The sequence below is a fragment of the Oncorhynchus tshawytscha genome, linkage group LG09 (genome assembly GCF_018296145.1).
Source record: "Oncorhynchus tshawytscha isolate Ot180627B linkage group LG09, Otsh_v2.0, whole genome shotgun sequence".
NCBI lineage: Eukaryota > Metazoa > Chordata > Actinopteri > Salmoniformes > Salmonidae > Oncorhynchus > Oncorhynchus tshawytscha.
Genome location: NC_056437.1, coordinates 17,340,328 through 17,356,009, shown reverse-complemented (window position 1 = coordinate 17,356,009; position 15,682 = coordinate 17,340,328). Strand labels below are relative to the sequence as shown.

At 43.1% G+C, this 15,682-nt stretch overlaps 1 protein-coding gene across 4 annotated transcripts in view; it reads left to right on the top strand.

Annotated features, from left to right (window-relative positions):
• The window catches only part of LOC112257472 (protein strawberry notch homolog 1-like), a 32,131-nt gene that overhangs the window by 14,162 nt on the left and 2,287 nt on the right, over positions 1–15,682 (top strand). For all 4 annotated transcript variants that reach the window (XM_042326630.1, XM_042326629.1, XM_042326631.1 and 1 more), the window contains 23 exons: positions 1,818–1,951; positions 2,056–2,146; positions 2,340–2,501; positions 2,723–2,858; positions 5,875–5,980; positions 6,316–6,469; positions 6,579–6,761; positions 6,981–7,078; positions 9,892–10,037; positions 10,331–10,531; positions 10,611–10,781; positions 10,987–11,156; positions 11,360–11,491; positions 11,723–11,858; positions 12,303–12,415; positions 12,525–12,596; positions 13,498–13,597; positions 14,029–14,103; positions 14,187–14,333; positions 14,521–14,615; positions 14,726–14,812; positions 14,984–15,198; positions 15,349–15,542. In XM_042326630.1, the coding sequence (XP_042182564.1) occupies positions 1,818–1,951; positions 2,056–2,146; positions 2,340–2,501; positions 2,723–2,858; positions 5,875–5,980; positions 6,316–6,469; positions 6,579–6,761; positions 6,981–7,078; positions 9,892–10,037; positions 10,331–10,531; positions 10,611–10,781; positions 10,987–11,156; positions 11,360–11,491; positions 11,723–11,858; positions 12,303–12,415; positions 12,525–12,596; positions 13,498–13,597; positions 14,029–14,103; positions 14,187–14,333; positions 14,521–14,615; positions 14,726–14,812; positions 14,984–15,198; positions 15,349–15,542 (3,118 nt within the window). The remainder of the gene's footprint in view (positions 1–1,817; positions 1,952–2,055; positions 2,147–2,339; positions 2,502–2,722; positions 2,859–5,874; positions 5,981–6,315; positions 6,470–6,578; positions 6,762–6,980; positions 7,079–9,891; positions 10,038–10,330; positions 10,532–10,610; positions 10,782–10,986; positions 11,157–11,359; positions 11,492–11,722; positions 11,859–12,302; positions 12,416–12,524; positions 12,597–13,497; positions 13,598–14,028; positions 14,104–14,186; positions 14,334–14,520; positions 14,616–14,725; positions 14,813–14,983; positions 15,199–15,348; positions 15,543–15,682) is intronic.

Here is a 15,682-nt window from a genome sequence, read left to right as displayed (position 1 = left end):
CTATCGTTCAGTGAAATACAGAACCCTTCCGTATTTTATCTAACGGGTGGCATCCATAAGTCTAAATATTCCGGTTACATTGCACAACCGTCAATGTTATGTCATAATTACGTAAAATTCTGGCAAATTAGGCAGCCCAAACTGTTGCATATACACTGACTCTGCGTGCAATGAACGCAAGAGAAGTGACACAATTTCACCTGGTAATATTGCCTGCTAACCTAGATTTCTTTTAGCTAAATAGGCAGGTTTAAAAATATATACTTCTGTGTATTGATTTTAAGAAAGCCATTGATGTTTAAGGTTAGGTACAGTCGTGAAACGATTGTGCTTTTTTCGCAAATGCGCTTTTGTTAAATCATCCCCCGTTTGGCAAAGTTGGCTGTCTTTGTTAGGAATAAAGTCTTCACACAGTTCGCAACGAGCCAGGTCACACAGTTCGCAACGAGTCATGTTAGCAGGCAATATTAACTAAATATGCAGGTTTAAAAATATATACTTGTGTATTGATTTTAAGAAAGGCATTTGTTTATTTTTAGGTACACGTTGGAGCAATGACAGTCCTTTTTTGCGAATACGCACCGCATCGATTATATGCAACGCAGGACACGCCAGATAAACTAGTAATATCATCAACCATGTGTAGTTAACTAGTGATTGTTTTTTATAAGAAGTTTAATGCTAGCTAGCAACTTACCTTGGCTTCTTACTGCATTCGCGTAACAGGCAGGCTCCTCGTGGAGTGCAATGAGAGGCAGGTGGTTAGAGCGTTGGACTAGATAACTGTAAGGTTGCAAGATTGAATCCCCGAGCCGACAAGGTAAAAATCTGTCGTTCTGCCCCTGAACAAGGTAGTTAACCCACTGTTCCTAGGCCGTCATTGAAAATAACGTGTTCTTAACTGACTTGCCTAGTTAAATAAAGGTGTGTTAAAGAAAAAAATCGGCCAAATAGGTGTCCAAAAATACAGATTTTCCGATTATGAAAACTTGAAATCGGCCCTAATTAATCGGACATTCTGATTAATCGGCCGACCTCTACTTCAAACATTTGTTCTTATCATATCAGAGTTTAATTTGATTTTTTTATTGTAGATAAGACTTTTGTACCTAAACAAATAACTTGTTATTATTTGTTTAATAAAATAAAATCTCCAAGAATAAAGGACCTTTGTGTGTTCTTTCTAATTAGATGTTAGTGACTTTAACCATGTGTGTAAATGGAATGCTGTCAAGAAAAAGTATTCCAACCTTTTTTGGTACAATTCTATAATTGCAATCAGACTCTCAAACGAGAGTGCTGGGGGAAAGAACTCCAATTTTTCACGTGTTTCTGGTACTCTAAAAAGTTGGACAGGGTTGGCAGGTCTGAATATAGACCCTACTTCAGCTTGGCGTTATTTCATGCTCACCCGGCCAGATATAGACCCTACTACATCTTGGCGCTATGTCATGCTCGCCTGGCCAGATCTAGACCCTACTACATCTTGGCGCTATGTCATGCTCGCTTGGCCCGATCTAGACCCTACTACAGCTTGGCGCTACTGCATGCTCACCTGGCCAGATATAGACCCTACTACAGCTTGGCACTACTGCATGCTCACCTGGCCAGATATAGACCTTACTACAGCTTGGCACTACTGTATGCTCACCTGGCCAGATATAGACCTTACTACAGCTTGCCACTGTCACGCTCGCCTGGCCAGATATAGACCCTACCACAGCTTGGCACTACTTCATGTACCAGTGTAGATGAGTATTCGCATACCTTGTACTGGGAATTAACTGAATGTACTGAAATGTTTCTTGTCTCCATAGCAACATGAAACATTCCTCCCTAACGGCGACCGAGCGTCCTATCTGATAGGAGACGGGGCCGGAGTGGGGAAGGGCCGGACCATCGCTGGGATAATCTACGAGAACTACCTCCTGGGCAGAAAGAGATCACTCTGGTAACACCACAACTAGGATTACATGATACGTCCCGCCAATTAAGGGGGATGATGGTACACACACACTTTCCGATTTCACAAAAGCTATTCCATCTCCTTCACAGGTTCAGTGTTTCTAATGACCTGAAGTATGATGCAGAGAGGGATCTGAAAGACATAGGAGCCAAGAACATTCCAGTCTATTCCCTCAACAAGGTAAGAGGTTGTCCAGTGGGTGTAGATGTACATCACCATGCATGTTTCTTACGTGGTAAAAAATTGAGGAGGTTCCTTTACACTGGATATCCTTTTCATATTTGCCTGACAAAAATACATGTTAACATGCATAAAAGGGTATTGTTCTCCTTCACTCAAAAACATTTTGAGTCCTATTTTGTCTGTTTCCCAGTTTAAGTATGGTAAGATCTCGTCCAAACACAACGGCAGTGTGAAGAAGGGGGTGATCTTCGCTACGTACTCCTCTCTGATAGGAGAGAGCCAGTCTGGAGGGAAGTACAAGACCCGCTTCAAACAGCTGCTCCACTGGTGTGGACAGGTCTTCGACGGAGTCGTATCTTTTCATTGGCTGACCACCAGACTACTGTAAAAAAAAAAAAAAAAAAAAAAAATGGAAAACTTAATTGCCCTTGTGATACAATTTGTCCAAATTATGTTGAGAGTATGTCATCTGGGTCTATGTAACTGCCCTTAGAAGTAGTAGTAACCGGTAGTTAGAAATGTCAATTGTTTAGTGAAGATAACACCACCTTTCCTTAACCCAAGCCCGTTCAGATTGTGTATGACGAGTGTCACAAAGCAAAAAATGTCTGTCCCATCGGCTCGTCCAAACCCACCAAGACTGGACTGGCTGTCCTGGAGCTGCAAAACAAACTGCCCAAGGCGCGGGTGGTGTACGCTAGCGCCACTGGTACGTCACTAAGCACATGCTTCTGATGTTGTCACGCTTTGTGTTGAGCGGAGTCAATATTACAATACCAGTCAACAGTTTGGGGACACCGTCTTATTCAAGGCTTTTTATTTTGACTATTTTCTACATTGTAGAATAATAGTGTACTGTCATGGCCAAAAGTTTTGAGAATGACACAAATATTAATTTTCACAGTCTGCTGCCTCAGTTTGTATGATGGAAATTTGCATATACTCCAGAATGTTATGAAGAGTGATCAGATGAATTGCAATTAATTGCAAAGTCCCTCTTTGCCATGCAAATGAACTGAATACCCCAAAATATTTTCACTGCATTTCAGCCCTGCCACAAAAGGACCAGCTGACATCATGTCAGTGATTCTCTCGTTAACACAGGTGTGAGTCTTGACGAGGACAAGGCTGGAGATCACTCTGTCATGCTGATTGAGTTCAAATAACAGACTGGAAGCTTCAAAAGGAGGGTGGTGCTTGGAATCATTGTTCTTCCTCTGTCAATCATGGTTACCTGGAAGGAAACACGTGCCGTCATCATTGCTTTGCATAAAAAAGGGCTTCACAGGCAAGGATATTGCTGCTAGTAAGATTGCACCTAAATCAACCATTTATCAGATCATCAAGAACTTCAAGGAGAGCGGTTCAATTGTTGTGAAGAAGGCTTCAGGGCGCCCAAGAAAGTCCAGCAAGCGCCAGGACCGTCTCCTAAAGTTGATTCAGCTGCGGGATCGGGGCACCACCAGTACAGAGCTTGCTCAGGAATGGCAGCAGGCAGGTGTGAGTGCATCTGCACGCACAATGAGGCGAAGACTTTTGGAGGATGGCCTAGTGTCAAGAAGGGCAGCAAAGAAGCCACTTCTCGCCAGGAAAAACATCAGGGACAGACTGATATTCTGCAAAAGGTACAGGGATTGGACTGCTGAGGACTGGGGTAAAGTCATTTTCTCTAATGAATCCCCTTTTTGATTGTTTGGGGCATCAGGAAAAAAGCTTGTTTGGAGAAGACAAGGTGAGCGCTACCATCAGTCCTGTGTCATGCCAACAGTAAAGCATCCTGAGACCATGTGTGGGGTTGCTTCTCAGCCAAGGGAGTGGGCTCACTCACAATTTTGCCTAAGAACACAGCCATGAATAAAGAGTGGTACCAAAACATCCTCCAAGAGCAACTTCTCCCAACCATCCAGGAACAGTTTGGTGACGAACAGTGACGTTTCCAGCATGATGGAGCACCTTGCCATAAGGCAAAAGTGATAACTAAGTGGCTCGGGGAACAAAACATCTATTTTGGGTCCATGGCCAGGAAACTCCCCAGACCTTAATCCCATTGAGAACTTGTGGTCAATCCTCAAGAGGTGGGTGGACAAACAAAAACCCACAAATTCTGACAAACTCCAAGCATTGATTATACAAGAATGGGCTGCCATCAGTCAGGATGTGGTCCAGAAGTTAATTGACAGCATGCCAGGGCGGATTGCAGAGGTCTTGAAAACGAAGGGTCAGCACTGCAAATATTGACTCTACATCAACTTCATGTAATTGTCAATAAAAGCCTTTGACAGTTATGAAAAGCTTGTAATTATACTTCAGTATTCCATAGTAACATCTGACAAAAATAACTAAAGGACACTGAAGCAGCAAACTTTGTGGAAATGAATATTTGTCATTCTCAAAACTTTAGGCCTTAACTAGACATCAAAACTATGAAATCAAACATATGTAATCATGTAGTAACCAACTACACTCGTTGGCTGCTTTTCCTTCACTCTGCAGTCCAACCCATCCAAAAACATCTCAATTGGGTTGAGGTCAGGTGATTGTGGAGGCCAGATCATCTGATGCAGCACTCCATCACTTTCCTTCTTGGTCAAATAGTCCTTACACAGTCTGGAGGTGGGTCATTGTCCTGTTGAAAAACAAATGACAGTCCCACTAAGCGCAAACCAGATGAAATGGTGTATCGCTGCAGAATGCGGTGGTAGCCATGCTGGTTAAGTGTGCCATGAATTCAAAATAAATCAGTGTCCCCAGCAAAGCACCATCACACCACCACCTCCATGCTTCACGGTGGGAACTCCATGCGGAGATCATCCGTTCGCCTACTCTGCGTCTCAAAGACATGGCGGTTGGAACCAAAAATCTCAAATTTGGACAGATTTACACCAGTCTAATGTCCATTGCTCGTGTTTCTTGGCCAAAGCAAGTCTCTTATTGATGTCCTTTAGTAGTAGTTTCTTTGCAGAAATTCGACCATGTTGAGATGTCTGTTAATTGAACTCTGAAGCATTTATTTGGGCTGCAATCTGAGGTGCAGTTAACTCTACTGAACTGATCCTCTGCAGCAGAGGTAACGCTGGGTCGTCCTTTCCTGTGGCAGTCCTCATGAGTGACAGTTTCTTCATAACGCTTGGTGGTTTTTGCGACTGCACTTGAAGAAACTTTCAAAGTTCTTAACATTTTCTGGATTGACTGACCTTAGTCTTAAAGTAATGGACTGTTTCTCTTTGCTTATTTGAGCTGTTCTTGCCATAATATGGACTTGGTCTTTTACTAAATAGGGCTATCTTATGTATACCACCTCTACCTCTACCTTGTCACAACACAACTGATTGGCTCAAACGCATTAAGAAGGAAAGAAATTCCACAAATGAACTTTTAACAAGGCACACCTGTTAAATGAAATGCATTCCAGGTGTCTACGTCATGAAGCCGGTTGAGCAAATGCCAAGAGTGTGCAAAGCTGTCATCAGGGCAAAGGGTGGCTACTTTGAAGAATTGTTTTGTGTAACACTTTTTTTGGTTACTACATAATTCCATATGTGTTATTTCATAGTTTTGATGTCTTCACTATTATTTTACAATTTAGTAAAAATAAGGAAAACCCTTGAATGAGTAGGTTTGTCTAAACTTTTGATAGGTACTGTATATCGTGCAGGAATAATATTGTCTTAAATTAATGGAAGTGTTCTCCATCTAACTGTATGTATGTGTGTGTCCGTGTCCAGGTGCGTCTGAGCCCCGTAACATGGCCTACATGAGCCGGCTGGGCATATGGGGGGAGGGGACCCCCTTCAGAGAGTTTAGCAACTTCATTCAGGCTGTGGAGCGCCGGTGAGCAAGACAGACACTAGTAACTCGTCGTAGTGGTGCAGAGTATGTGTCTTTAAAAAAACAGCCATGAACTGGATGCAGCAAGCCACCTTAAAGTTCTGACTTTTGGCAGATGGAATCTGTAGAGGCAGAACGTCTTCAACCCATTAGAACTGTTACAAAACACGAATATGCCAATAAGTCTGTTGGTAGGACAACTTCTCCTGCAAAAGTCTTGTTACACCTCACCTTCTCTATACCTATTGATATCTAGTATATCACAAATTACATTTCTCCTTAACTAAATACCTATTCAAAATAAAAATAAATCCTCCCTTGTATTGCCTTGTCCTCAGAGGTGTGGGTGCTATGGAGATAGTTGCCATGGATATGAAGCTGAGGGGGATGTACATCGCCAGGCAGCTGAGCTTCACGGGTGTCACGTTCAAGATTGAGCAGGTTCCTTTGACAACCCACTACATCAAGATGTACAACAAGTCTGTACACCTGGTAAGGAACCTTGACCTAATCCCAAACCTAAACAAGTTTTCCCTGGGCTCTTTTCAGTAGGCTTGAAACGGAAACTGTTGTTTTAACCCTGTCCTCTCCATTGTTTCAGTGGGTGGCTGCGCGGGAGAAGTTCCAGGCGGCTGCTAACCTGATGGATGCAGAGCAGCGGATGAAGAAGTCCATGTGGGGTCAGTTCTGGTCGGCCCACCAGAGGTTCTTCAAGTACCTCTGCATTGCGTCCAAGGTCCGCAGAGTGGTGCAGCTCGCCAGGGAGGAGGTCAAAAACGGAAAGGTGGGTGGGAGGTGTCAGAAGGTAGAAAGATGAAATTGTTATTCCAGGAATCTTAAATTTTAGAGATCAGGAATACTGACACCTTCGTGTCATATTATTGCATATTGGTTCTGGGGTATTTTGGTTGGTTTGAGGAGAGGTGACTGGTGGTTTCCCAGACATTTTACTGTTTACCGTCAGACTGTGTGCGACTCGTCCTGTCTTTCTCGCTCTCTGCAGTGTGTTGTGATTGGTCTCCAGTCGACAGGAGAGGCCAGAACACTGGAGGCCCTGGAGGAAGGAGGAGGAGAGCTCAACGACTTTGTCTCCACCGCCAAGTACTTTTTCACCCAGACTTATATACTTGATTAGTCCATACGTGATGGACATGTCTTCTGCTTGAATCCAACCACTGATATACAAACACGCATACACACAAACCAGGGTTTCTGTTAGGAAAATGTGGCACCAGACATTTGAGAAATGTACTGGACCCATATGCATTGAGTGTATAACCTGATTAGGGCGTCTACCCACGGTGCTCAGGATGACGGTAATTACATTTAGACGATGGTAATTCTTCTTAACAGAACATGCAAGTAAAGGATGCAATGACTTGTGACCTTACTGTGCACTTTGAAGATGTTAGAATTACTGTCCACATTTCCTTTTCCTCAGTCAACAAGACCAGTAACCAACAGCAAAGTCACTAGCCTACACCGCAAGTTTCAAGTTTGGGGATGCACATTTTCACCATAACAATGCACCTTTATTATAATAATGCATTCCATGCATCATCGCATTTACAAGTAAAAAAGCCTACTATTCGTAATGTGATGAGTAGATTGAGTAGTCATAATGTAGTAATATACAATGCATTCGGAAAGTATTCATACCTCTTGACTTTTTCCACATTTTATGTTACAGCCTTATTCTGAAATGGGTTAAATAATACAATTGTACTCATCAATCTACACACAATACGGCACAATGATTTTATAAATGTTAGGATTTTTAAAAAAAATTCCCCTACGTAATTGTATGTAGATTGATGGGGGGGAACTATTTAATCCATTTTTCTGTAAAAAGTCAAGAGGTCTGAATACTTTCCGAATGCACTGTAACTCCATCACTGTTTGCAAAAAGACCATTCAATGCACGGCTGAATGTGTGTATCGTAGAGGCCTGGGCTATAGGCTATATCAAAAACATTTTATTTTCATGGGAAAAAACACATGGAGACATTACCAGATTGTTTGTTTTTTAATTTCCCAAGTGACGGGGTAGCCTACTCTGCTGACACTGACTAACAGATCAATAAAACCACGTTGTATGTATAATAGGCCTATGAGAAGGGGAGACACAAATAGAATGACATCCGTCTAAACTGGAGAAAGAAATTATTGTCCAAAAACTAACTTTAAAGTGGAACTGACCCAACAATGATGGAGTGAATATGTGGAGTGCGCACTCACCGGGGACATGGCCGATTTGCTCTGCTGGTGTCAATAAGATAAGTCTATAGGCCTACTGTTGTTCACTCTATTTAAGTAGAGAATTTTGATAAGACGTTAGTCTTTCTTCACAGCAATAGCCATTTGCTTTCCAAGCTGTTGTCCCACGATTGAATTTTAAAATATTTCAATATGCCTGGCTGGGCCTCTACTTTTCACTGACAGTCACAATCATCTATTTGGTATTTGTGTGCACTGCTTTTCCTTCCGACTGTTTGTAATGCGATTTAAAACTTGTTTCTTTTTTAAGGCTAGACATCGCTAATGATCTTGTGTGGCCAAATCATGCTTTAGTGGCCTAATGAATGATTTTATGTATTTCTCTATAGACCGGAGTAGGCTAAGTAATATTGGCAATATAATTCAATTTACTTAGGGAATGTTTCCCTTATGCTCATAGGTGACGCGTCCATAAGGCTATGTCAGTCTACCATCCCACATAGTAGAAAAGTGTACCCATTCTATTGGTCAGACTGTTGAGAAGGAAATAGTCCAAACAGACTCTGGGACAGTTGTTGGACGGTAGATCCCAAATTCATCCAACCAGCAGGCCTAGGATACATAACACAATGTTGAAAAAGCAATGAATCTGATGCGACAGATCAGAACATTTAGTTTAAAATGTTGATAAACTATTTTTATTTTTTAATTATTACCAGAGCAATGTGCACAAGGCAGTAGGCTACTGGTTTCCATGGCATATGGAATGTCTTCATAAAATAACTTCCTCCACAGACATGGTGGTATTTTACCTAGGCTACTTTGAAGCAAGGTAAAACATGCCTCATAATATTGTAAAATGTTCAGGTTTCAAACAATTAAGTAGCTCTGTTTTCAAAATGCATACTGCCTCCAGCACATTGCCAAGTGGTGTGTGACGCGCTGATGAAGGCTGCCTTCCATTGCCTATGTATTTGAATGGGAAGCACACTTCAATTACCAGTTGAGAAATAAAAAGTGCTGTCTGACAGATTTTCCTCTCAAGGCTCTAACTGTATACTGTGAGCGTGTGATAATTACGATACAAAATGTGATTAAATAAGATGCATAAGGAATATACCCACTCCAATTTAATTCCACTAAATTATGCAAATTAACCCATAGACCGATAAGCATGACCGGTCAAATGTATTTAAAGCAATAAATAGACTAAAAAGCATTATTTTGCCAATGGGATTTTTTTTCCTTTTCCCGGACAACTTTATTTATCGGCTTAATTTTTTTTTCATGGACAAAAATCGTCTATTACCGGCTAACAGAAACCCTGATATACACATTAGGTTGGAGATTGGCTGGTCCTCTGTAGCTCAGTTAGTAGAGCATAGCGCTTGCTATGGTAGTGGGTTCGATGCCCGGGACTGCCCATACGTAAAATGTATGCGCGCATGACTAAGTCGCTTTGTGTAAAAGCATCTGCTAAATGCCATATATTAGGCTGGAGCAGAGGGCAGCCACAGTGCAGCACTCAATGAGTAGTTAAGTTCCTTGCTCAATGGAACATCAGCGAGAGAACATATTGGGGAAACAACTTGGAATCTATTGAGCAGCTGTAAAGCTAGCTAGCTACATGCTAATGCCAGGTGTATGCTTGTACCATCTATAACAAGGTGTTTGCTCTCTTGCTCTTTCCCTCTCAGAGGTGTGCTCCAGTCCCTGGTAGAGAAGCACTTCCCAGCTCCAGACAGAGAAAAGCTGTTCAGCCTGCTGGGCATTGACCTGCCGGCCATGAAGATCCCCTTCCCCAGCGAGGCTGCAGCAGAGCAGAAGGGAAAGAAGAGGAAAGGTACTCCAGGGCAGTTAGCCAGGAAAGGACAGTCATTGGGTCTGTAATGAGACAGTGAAGAGTTTGATCTCAGTATTCTTCAGTTGGTTACTTTAGCAACAAGAGATCTCTTCATGAATTTCCAATGTTCTTTTTGCGTGAACCTGTGACTCATCGTAGGTGTTTTATGTAATGTTCTGGCTTACTGTTTCACACGAGAACTCTTTAAAAAAGACCTCTGTCTCCCCAACACTAATGTAGTGTTTTGGCTATGTTTACCAATGTTAATGTTCCCTTTCTCTCCTTCCCTGCAGGTGCCAACATAAAGAAGGCAGAGAAGAGGAAGAGAAAATCAGGTGGTCTGTCGGGGAACAGCTCTGATGACAGCAAATCAGAAGAGTCTCATAAGGACGATGCGGAGAGTGACGACAGCTTCAAGTCGGTCAGCTCGGGAGAAGATGACGAAGACGACTTCAATCCCTTCAAGGATGATTCCAGCGAGGATGAGGAGGATGGTGAGCGAGGGAGTTTGATGATTTAAGGTAGGTAGGTGGTTAGCTCATAATCAGTCTCATCATTTTTCCCATCTCCCAGACCCCTGGCTGTCTGGAAAGAGGAAAGGGGTGAAGAAATGCAAGGAGAAGAAGAAGAAGAAGAGCATTGACCCAGACTCTATCCACAGTGCCTTGTTAGCTTCTGGTCTGGGCTCCATCAGGCCTGCTTTCACCACCCCCCCAGTCAAGACCTCCAGCACACCTGCCATAGGTAAGTTAGTAGCAACAACACACTTTCCGTAAGTGAGCGTGGAGTCGGACTTCTGTGCAAATCTCCCATTGCCATCAATGTATTCTCTACAGTCTGAGTTAGGATTGTGTAACCAGCCGGAATGAGCAGATGACGATGAACATTCAACATTTTTTTGTATTTTTTACTCCCTCTTTCTTACCCCTCTTATCCATCCATCCATCAGCCAAGGTAGAGGTAGATGACAGCTGTATGACCAGTCAGGATGCTGTGGAAGATGCTCAGCAGATGAAGAGAGATCTGTTGGACCAGCTAGATAAGCTGGCTCAGGATCTACCTCCCAACACTCTGGATGAACTCATAGATGAGCTGGGAGGACCTGACAACGTGGCTGAGGTAATGGGTTCAATTAAATATGGATACAAAGAACAGTGGCCCAGGATCTGGACAAAATAAAATATAAATTATTAAAAGAAGCTTAAAGTCCACTCATTGTTAACTGCAAATGTGTACATTTTTTAAGCTAGAGATGGCCCTCTTGACTATCTTATCATATTTTAGATTCAATTATTTGTTCTCACATCCTCTCTGTGTTCCAGATGACTGGGCGTAAAGGCCGGGTGGTCAGTAACGACGATGGCAGCATCTCCTACGAGTCTCGGTCTGAGCTGGATGTTCCTGTGGAAATCCTCAACCTCACAGAGAAACAGAGGTTCATGGACGGAGAGAAGGTACGGGAGGATGGGAAGAGAGAAATAGGAGGAGAGAATGGAACAGTATTACCCCATGTTTCTGATTTAGGCGAGGGGTACAAGCACGTTGACTTGAGAAATGTAGGTTGTGTGCAAGGCAGTGGGGGGCAGTCTGCTTGTTTGAGTCACATATCTATAGAATCAGTTGACTAGAGTAGTCACAAACGATGGCACAAAACCATTCCTAAGCTTGTTCTTCTCCCTCTCCAGAACATAGCCATCATCTCGGAAGCAGCCAGCTCGGGCATCTCCCTGCAGGCTGACCGGCGAGTAAAGAACCAGAGGAGGAGGGTCCACATGACCCTGGAGCTGCCCTGGAGTGCAGACAGAGCCATACAGCAGTTTGGTCAGTAAAGTCTTTCTGGCTGTGGTTTCATTACTCCCCTACAGTCTCAAGCACTGAGACTTAAAGATGCAGTCCGGGATCTTAAGCCGTTTTGCATATATTGTACGAATTGCAATCCGTCACGTGTCATAAGAAATGGATGACTTAGTACACAATTGTGACCAATTTTGGCTTGTGGGCGCTACTTTCAAAACCACTAGCAGATATTATACAAAACCTTTGACGTTTCACCAAGTGAAAATGCTATAGAAATTAAATCTAACTTTATTTTCACTCTAGTCTTTTGGTGTTTACTTGTCTTGATAATGTGGCTCATGGTAGTTAATTTAGCTGGTGTGTCTCCTCTGGCTTTTTCCACTCTGATACAATGGGAACAGCAGGTGTGAGGTATTTAGACTAATTAAATGTGTGTTCTGCTTAATGGTGCCAATGTCTCTCTCTCAGGGAGGACCCATAGGTCTAACCAGGTGACTGCTCCTGAGTATGTGTTCCTCATCTCTGAGCTGGCTGGGGAACAGAGGTTTGCCTCCATTGTGGCCAAGAGACTGGAGAGCCTGGTAAAAACCTGTCCTGTCAGTGGTTCAATTGAGCTGAGCAGTGGAAAACGTGGATATTATCACCCATGTTTGAGCCACTGATGCTACATGTGATATGTGTGTTCCACAGGGTGCCCTCACCCATGGAGACAGAAGAGCAACAGAGACGAGAGATCTCAGCAGGTTCAACTTCGACAACAAAGTAAGCAGATATACACTACCGTTCAAAAGTTTGGTGTCACTTAGAATTGTCCTTGTTTTTGAAAGAAGAGCAAATTGATCAGAAATAGTGTAAATGTTATAAATTACTATTGTAGATGGAAACTGCTGATTTTTATTTTATTGAATATCTACAGAGGCCCATTATCGGCAACCATCACTCCTTTTAAAAGTCTAATTGATCATTAGAAAACCCTTTTGCAATTATGTTAGCACAGCTGAAAGCTGTTCTGATTTAAAGAAGCAATAAAACTGGCCTTCTTTAAACTAATTGAGTATCTGGAACATCAGCATTTGTGGGTTTGATTACTGGCTCAAAATGGCCAGAAACAATTAACTTTCTTCTGAAACTTTTCAGTCTATTCTTGTTCTGAGAATTGAAAGCTATTCCATGTGAGAAATTGCCAAGAAACTGAAGCTCTCATATAACGCTGTGTACTACTCCACTCATAGAACAGCGCAAACTGGCTCTAAGCTGAATAGAAAGGAGTGGGAGGCCCCGGTGCACAACTGAGCAAGAGGACAAGTACATTAGTGTCTAGTTAGAGAAACAGATGCCTCAAGTCCTCAACTGGCAGCTTCATTAAATAGTACCCACAAAACACCAGTGTCAACAGTGAAGAGGCAACTCTGGGATGCTGGCCTTCTAGGCAGAGTTCCAGTGTCTGTGTTCTTTTGCCCATCTTAATTTTTTAATTTTTTATTGGCCAGTCTGAGATATGGCTTTTTCTTCTCGCAACTCTGCCTCGAAGGCCAGCATCCCGGCGTCACCTCTTTTTAAGTGACCCCAAACATTTGAACGGTAGTGTACCACTAAATATAATTTGTGTGTGTGTGGTTTCCTGTAGTTGTTGTTGTAACCTCCTTTCTTCTCCAATCCACAGTATGGCAGAAATGCTCTGGAGATTGTGATGAAATCCATCGTTAACCTGGACTTTCCGTTAGTGAATCCTCCATCGAACTTCGAAGGGGATTTCTACAAAGGTATGTCTCGTGTGGACAGATTTTGGGACTCGGTTGTAGGATTTATGTCCCTATTTTGAGCCAAGGGAAATTCCGTTCTCCTGCTTACTACTGGGGATTCTTTCATGTCTAGAATTCACATGACTGGCTCAGTCCACAAGCTGAGTGAATCTATTTCTGGTGCATGGCTGTTGTCTTACTTCCATCTGTGGGCTCCTGGGTGGTCAGCGGTCTAAGGCACAGCATCTCAGTGCTAAAGGCGTCACTACAGACACCCTGGTTCGAATCCAGGCTGTATCACAACCGGCTGTGATGGGGAGTCCCATAGGGCGGTGCACAATTGGCCCAGCGTCTTCCGGGGTAGGCCGTCATTGCAACTAAGAATGTTATTAACTTACTTGCCTAGTTAAACTTAAAAAATGTGGTTCTGTCTTCATCCTATTCCCTGGCAGAGATCCTTCATGGGTTGATCGGAGTGGGTCTGATCCATGTGGAGGACAGATCAGGGATCCTGTCTCTGGACAAAGGTGAGACTGGCTCTGACTTTAAGCCTTGTCAGATTACATTAAAAAGTATTAGACTGTACAGTTCTTTCCTCTCTTCTTCCCAGACTACAACAACATAGGGAAGTTCCTGAACCGTATCCTGGGGATGGCGGTGCAGGAGCAGAACGCTCTGTTCCAGTACTTTTCTGACACGCTGGCAGCCGTCATACAGAATGCCAAGAAGAATGGACGCTACGACATGGGCATTCTGGGTAAGACCGGAGAGGAATAGCCTTAAACTTATAGCCTTAAAGGAGACTAATGTCAACTACTGTGAATGAGGGACTATACTCTAAATGACACCTACAATATTAAACTACCCAAGATTTCAGACTGGGTCTGGACAAAATGGCTGCTATGTGGATCTGATTAGTATTGTTTATCTCTGTCTCTTTCTAGACCTAGGTTCTGGGGATGAGAAGGTGAAGAAGATGGAAGCCAAAAAGTTCCTGACTCCAGGCTACTCCACCTCCGGACATGTGGAGCTCTACACGGTACAGCCGACCGTTGTTTTTCCTCACTAGACAGGAATAGAAACTGGTTTAACAAAGAACTCTCTTGGGTAGCCATTTTCCATTTTGTAAATACTATTTGTGTGTGTCAGGTGAGTGTGGAGAGAGGCATGTCCTGGGAGGATGCTACCCATGCCTGGGCTGAGCAGAGTGGACCCGATGATGGCTTCTATGTACAGGTACTAAAAGACCAATCAGACGTTTCCTTCTCTACAGAGTTTGGCAAACACTACATATTAGCACCAAATATGATAACATTCTGATTTTCATAGTTTTTTGATTGCCATAACATTTCCCTAGATTTAGTTTTGTTTTACAAACTCGATAAATATTTTGCTGATCCCCCCCAGATAAGGAACAACAAGAAGACTGCTATCTTGGTGAAGGAGGTGAACAGTAAGAAGAGGCTGTTCCTGGTCTACAGACCCAACACAGGCAAACAGCTGAAACTGGAGGCCTACGCTGACATCAAGAAGAAGTGTAAAAAGGTGCTGTCAGATGATGCCAAGCAGCACTGGATGGACCAGTACCAGTCTTCAGCTGAGATCTGCTCTCATGCTTACTGGTAGGTGTTGTTTCTCATAAAGTTGTAGTGGTGGTTTTGGCAGAGTTGTCAAGTTCACTAGCAGGTTTTACTCTTTACCCGTATAGTTTAATGAACTAGTCAGAAAAAAGGTTGAATTGTGTGTTTATTAACCCCCTCTTCTCCCTCCAGGCGTGGTAACTGTAAGAAGGTGTCGGTGGGTCTGCAGTGTGAGGTGGGTCTGCGCTGCAGGACGTACTATGTGCTGTGTGGATCTGTGCTCAGTGTGTGGACCAAGGTGGAGGGAGTCCTGGCCTCCGTCAGCGGAACCAACATCAAGATGCAGATCGTCCGTCTCAGGACGGAGGACGGGCAGAGGATTGTGGGTAAGTTGATGCTGGAAGTCTTTGGGCAGAAGCAGTTTATGAAAAATATATATTTTTAGTCGCAACCTGTAATGTATTTTACCAGAGGAGTATTGTACATAAGTAGAAGCTGGTCCCTCTCCTCCCCAACAAGTGAACTA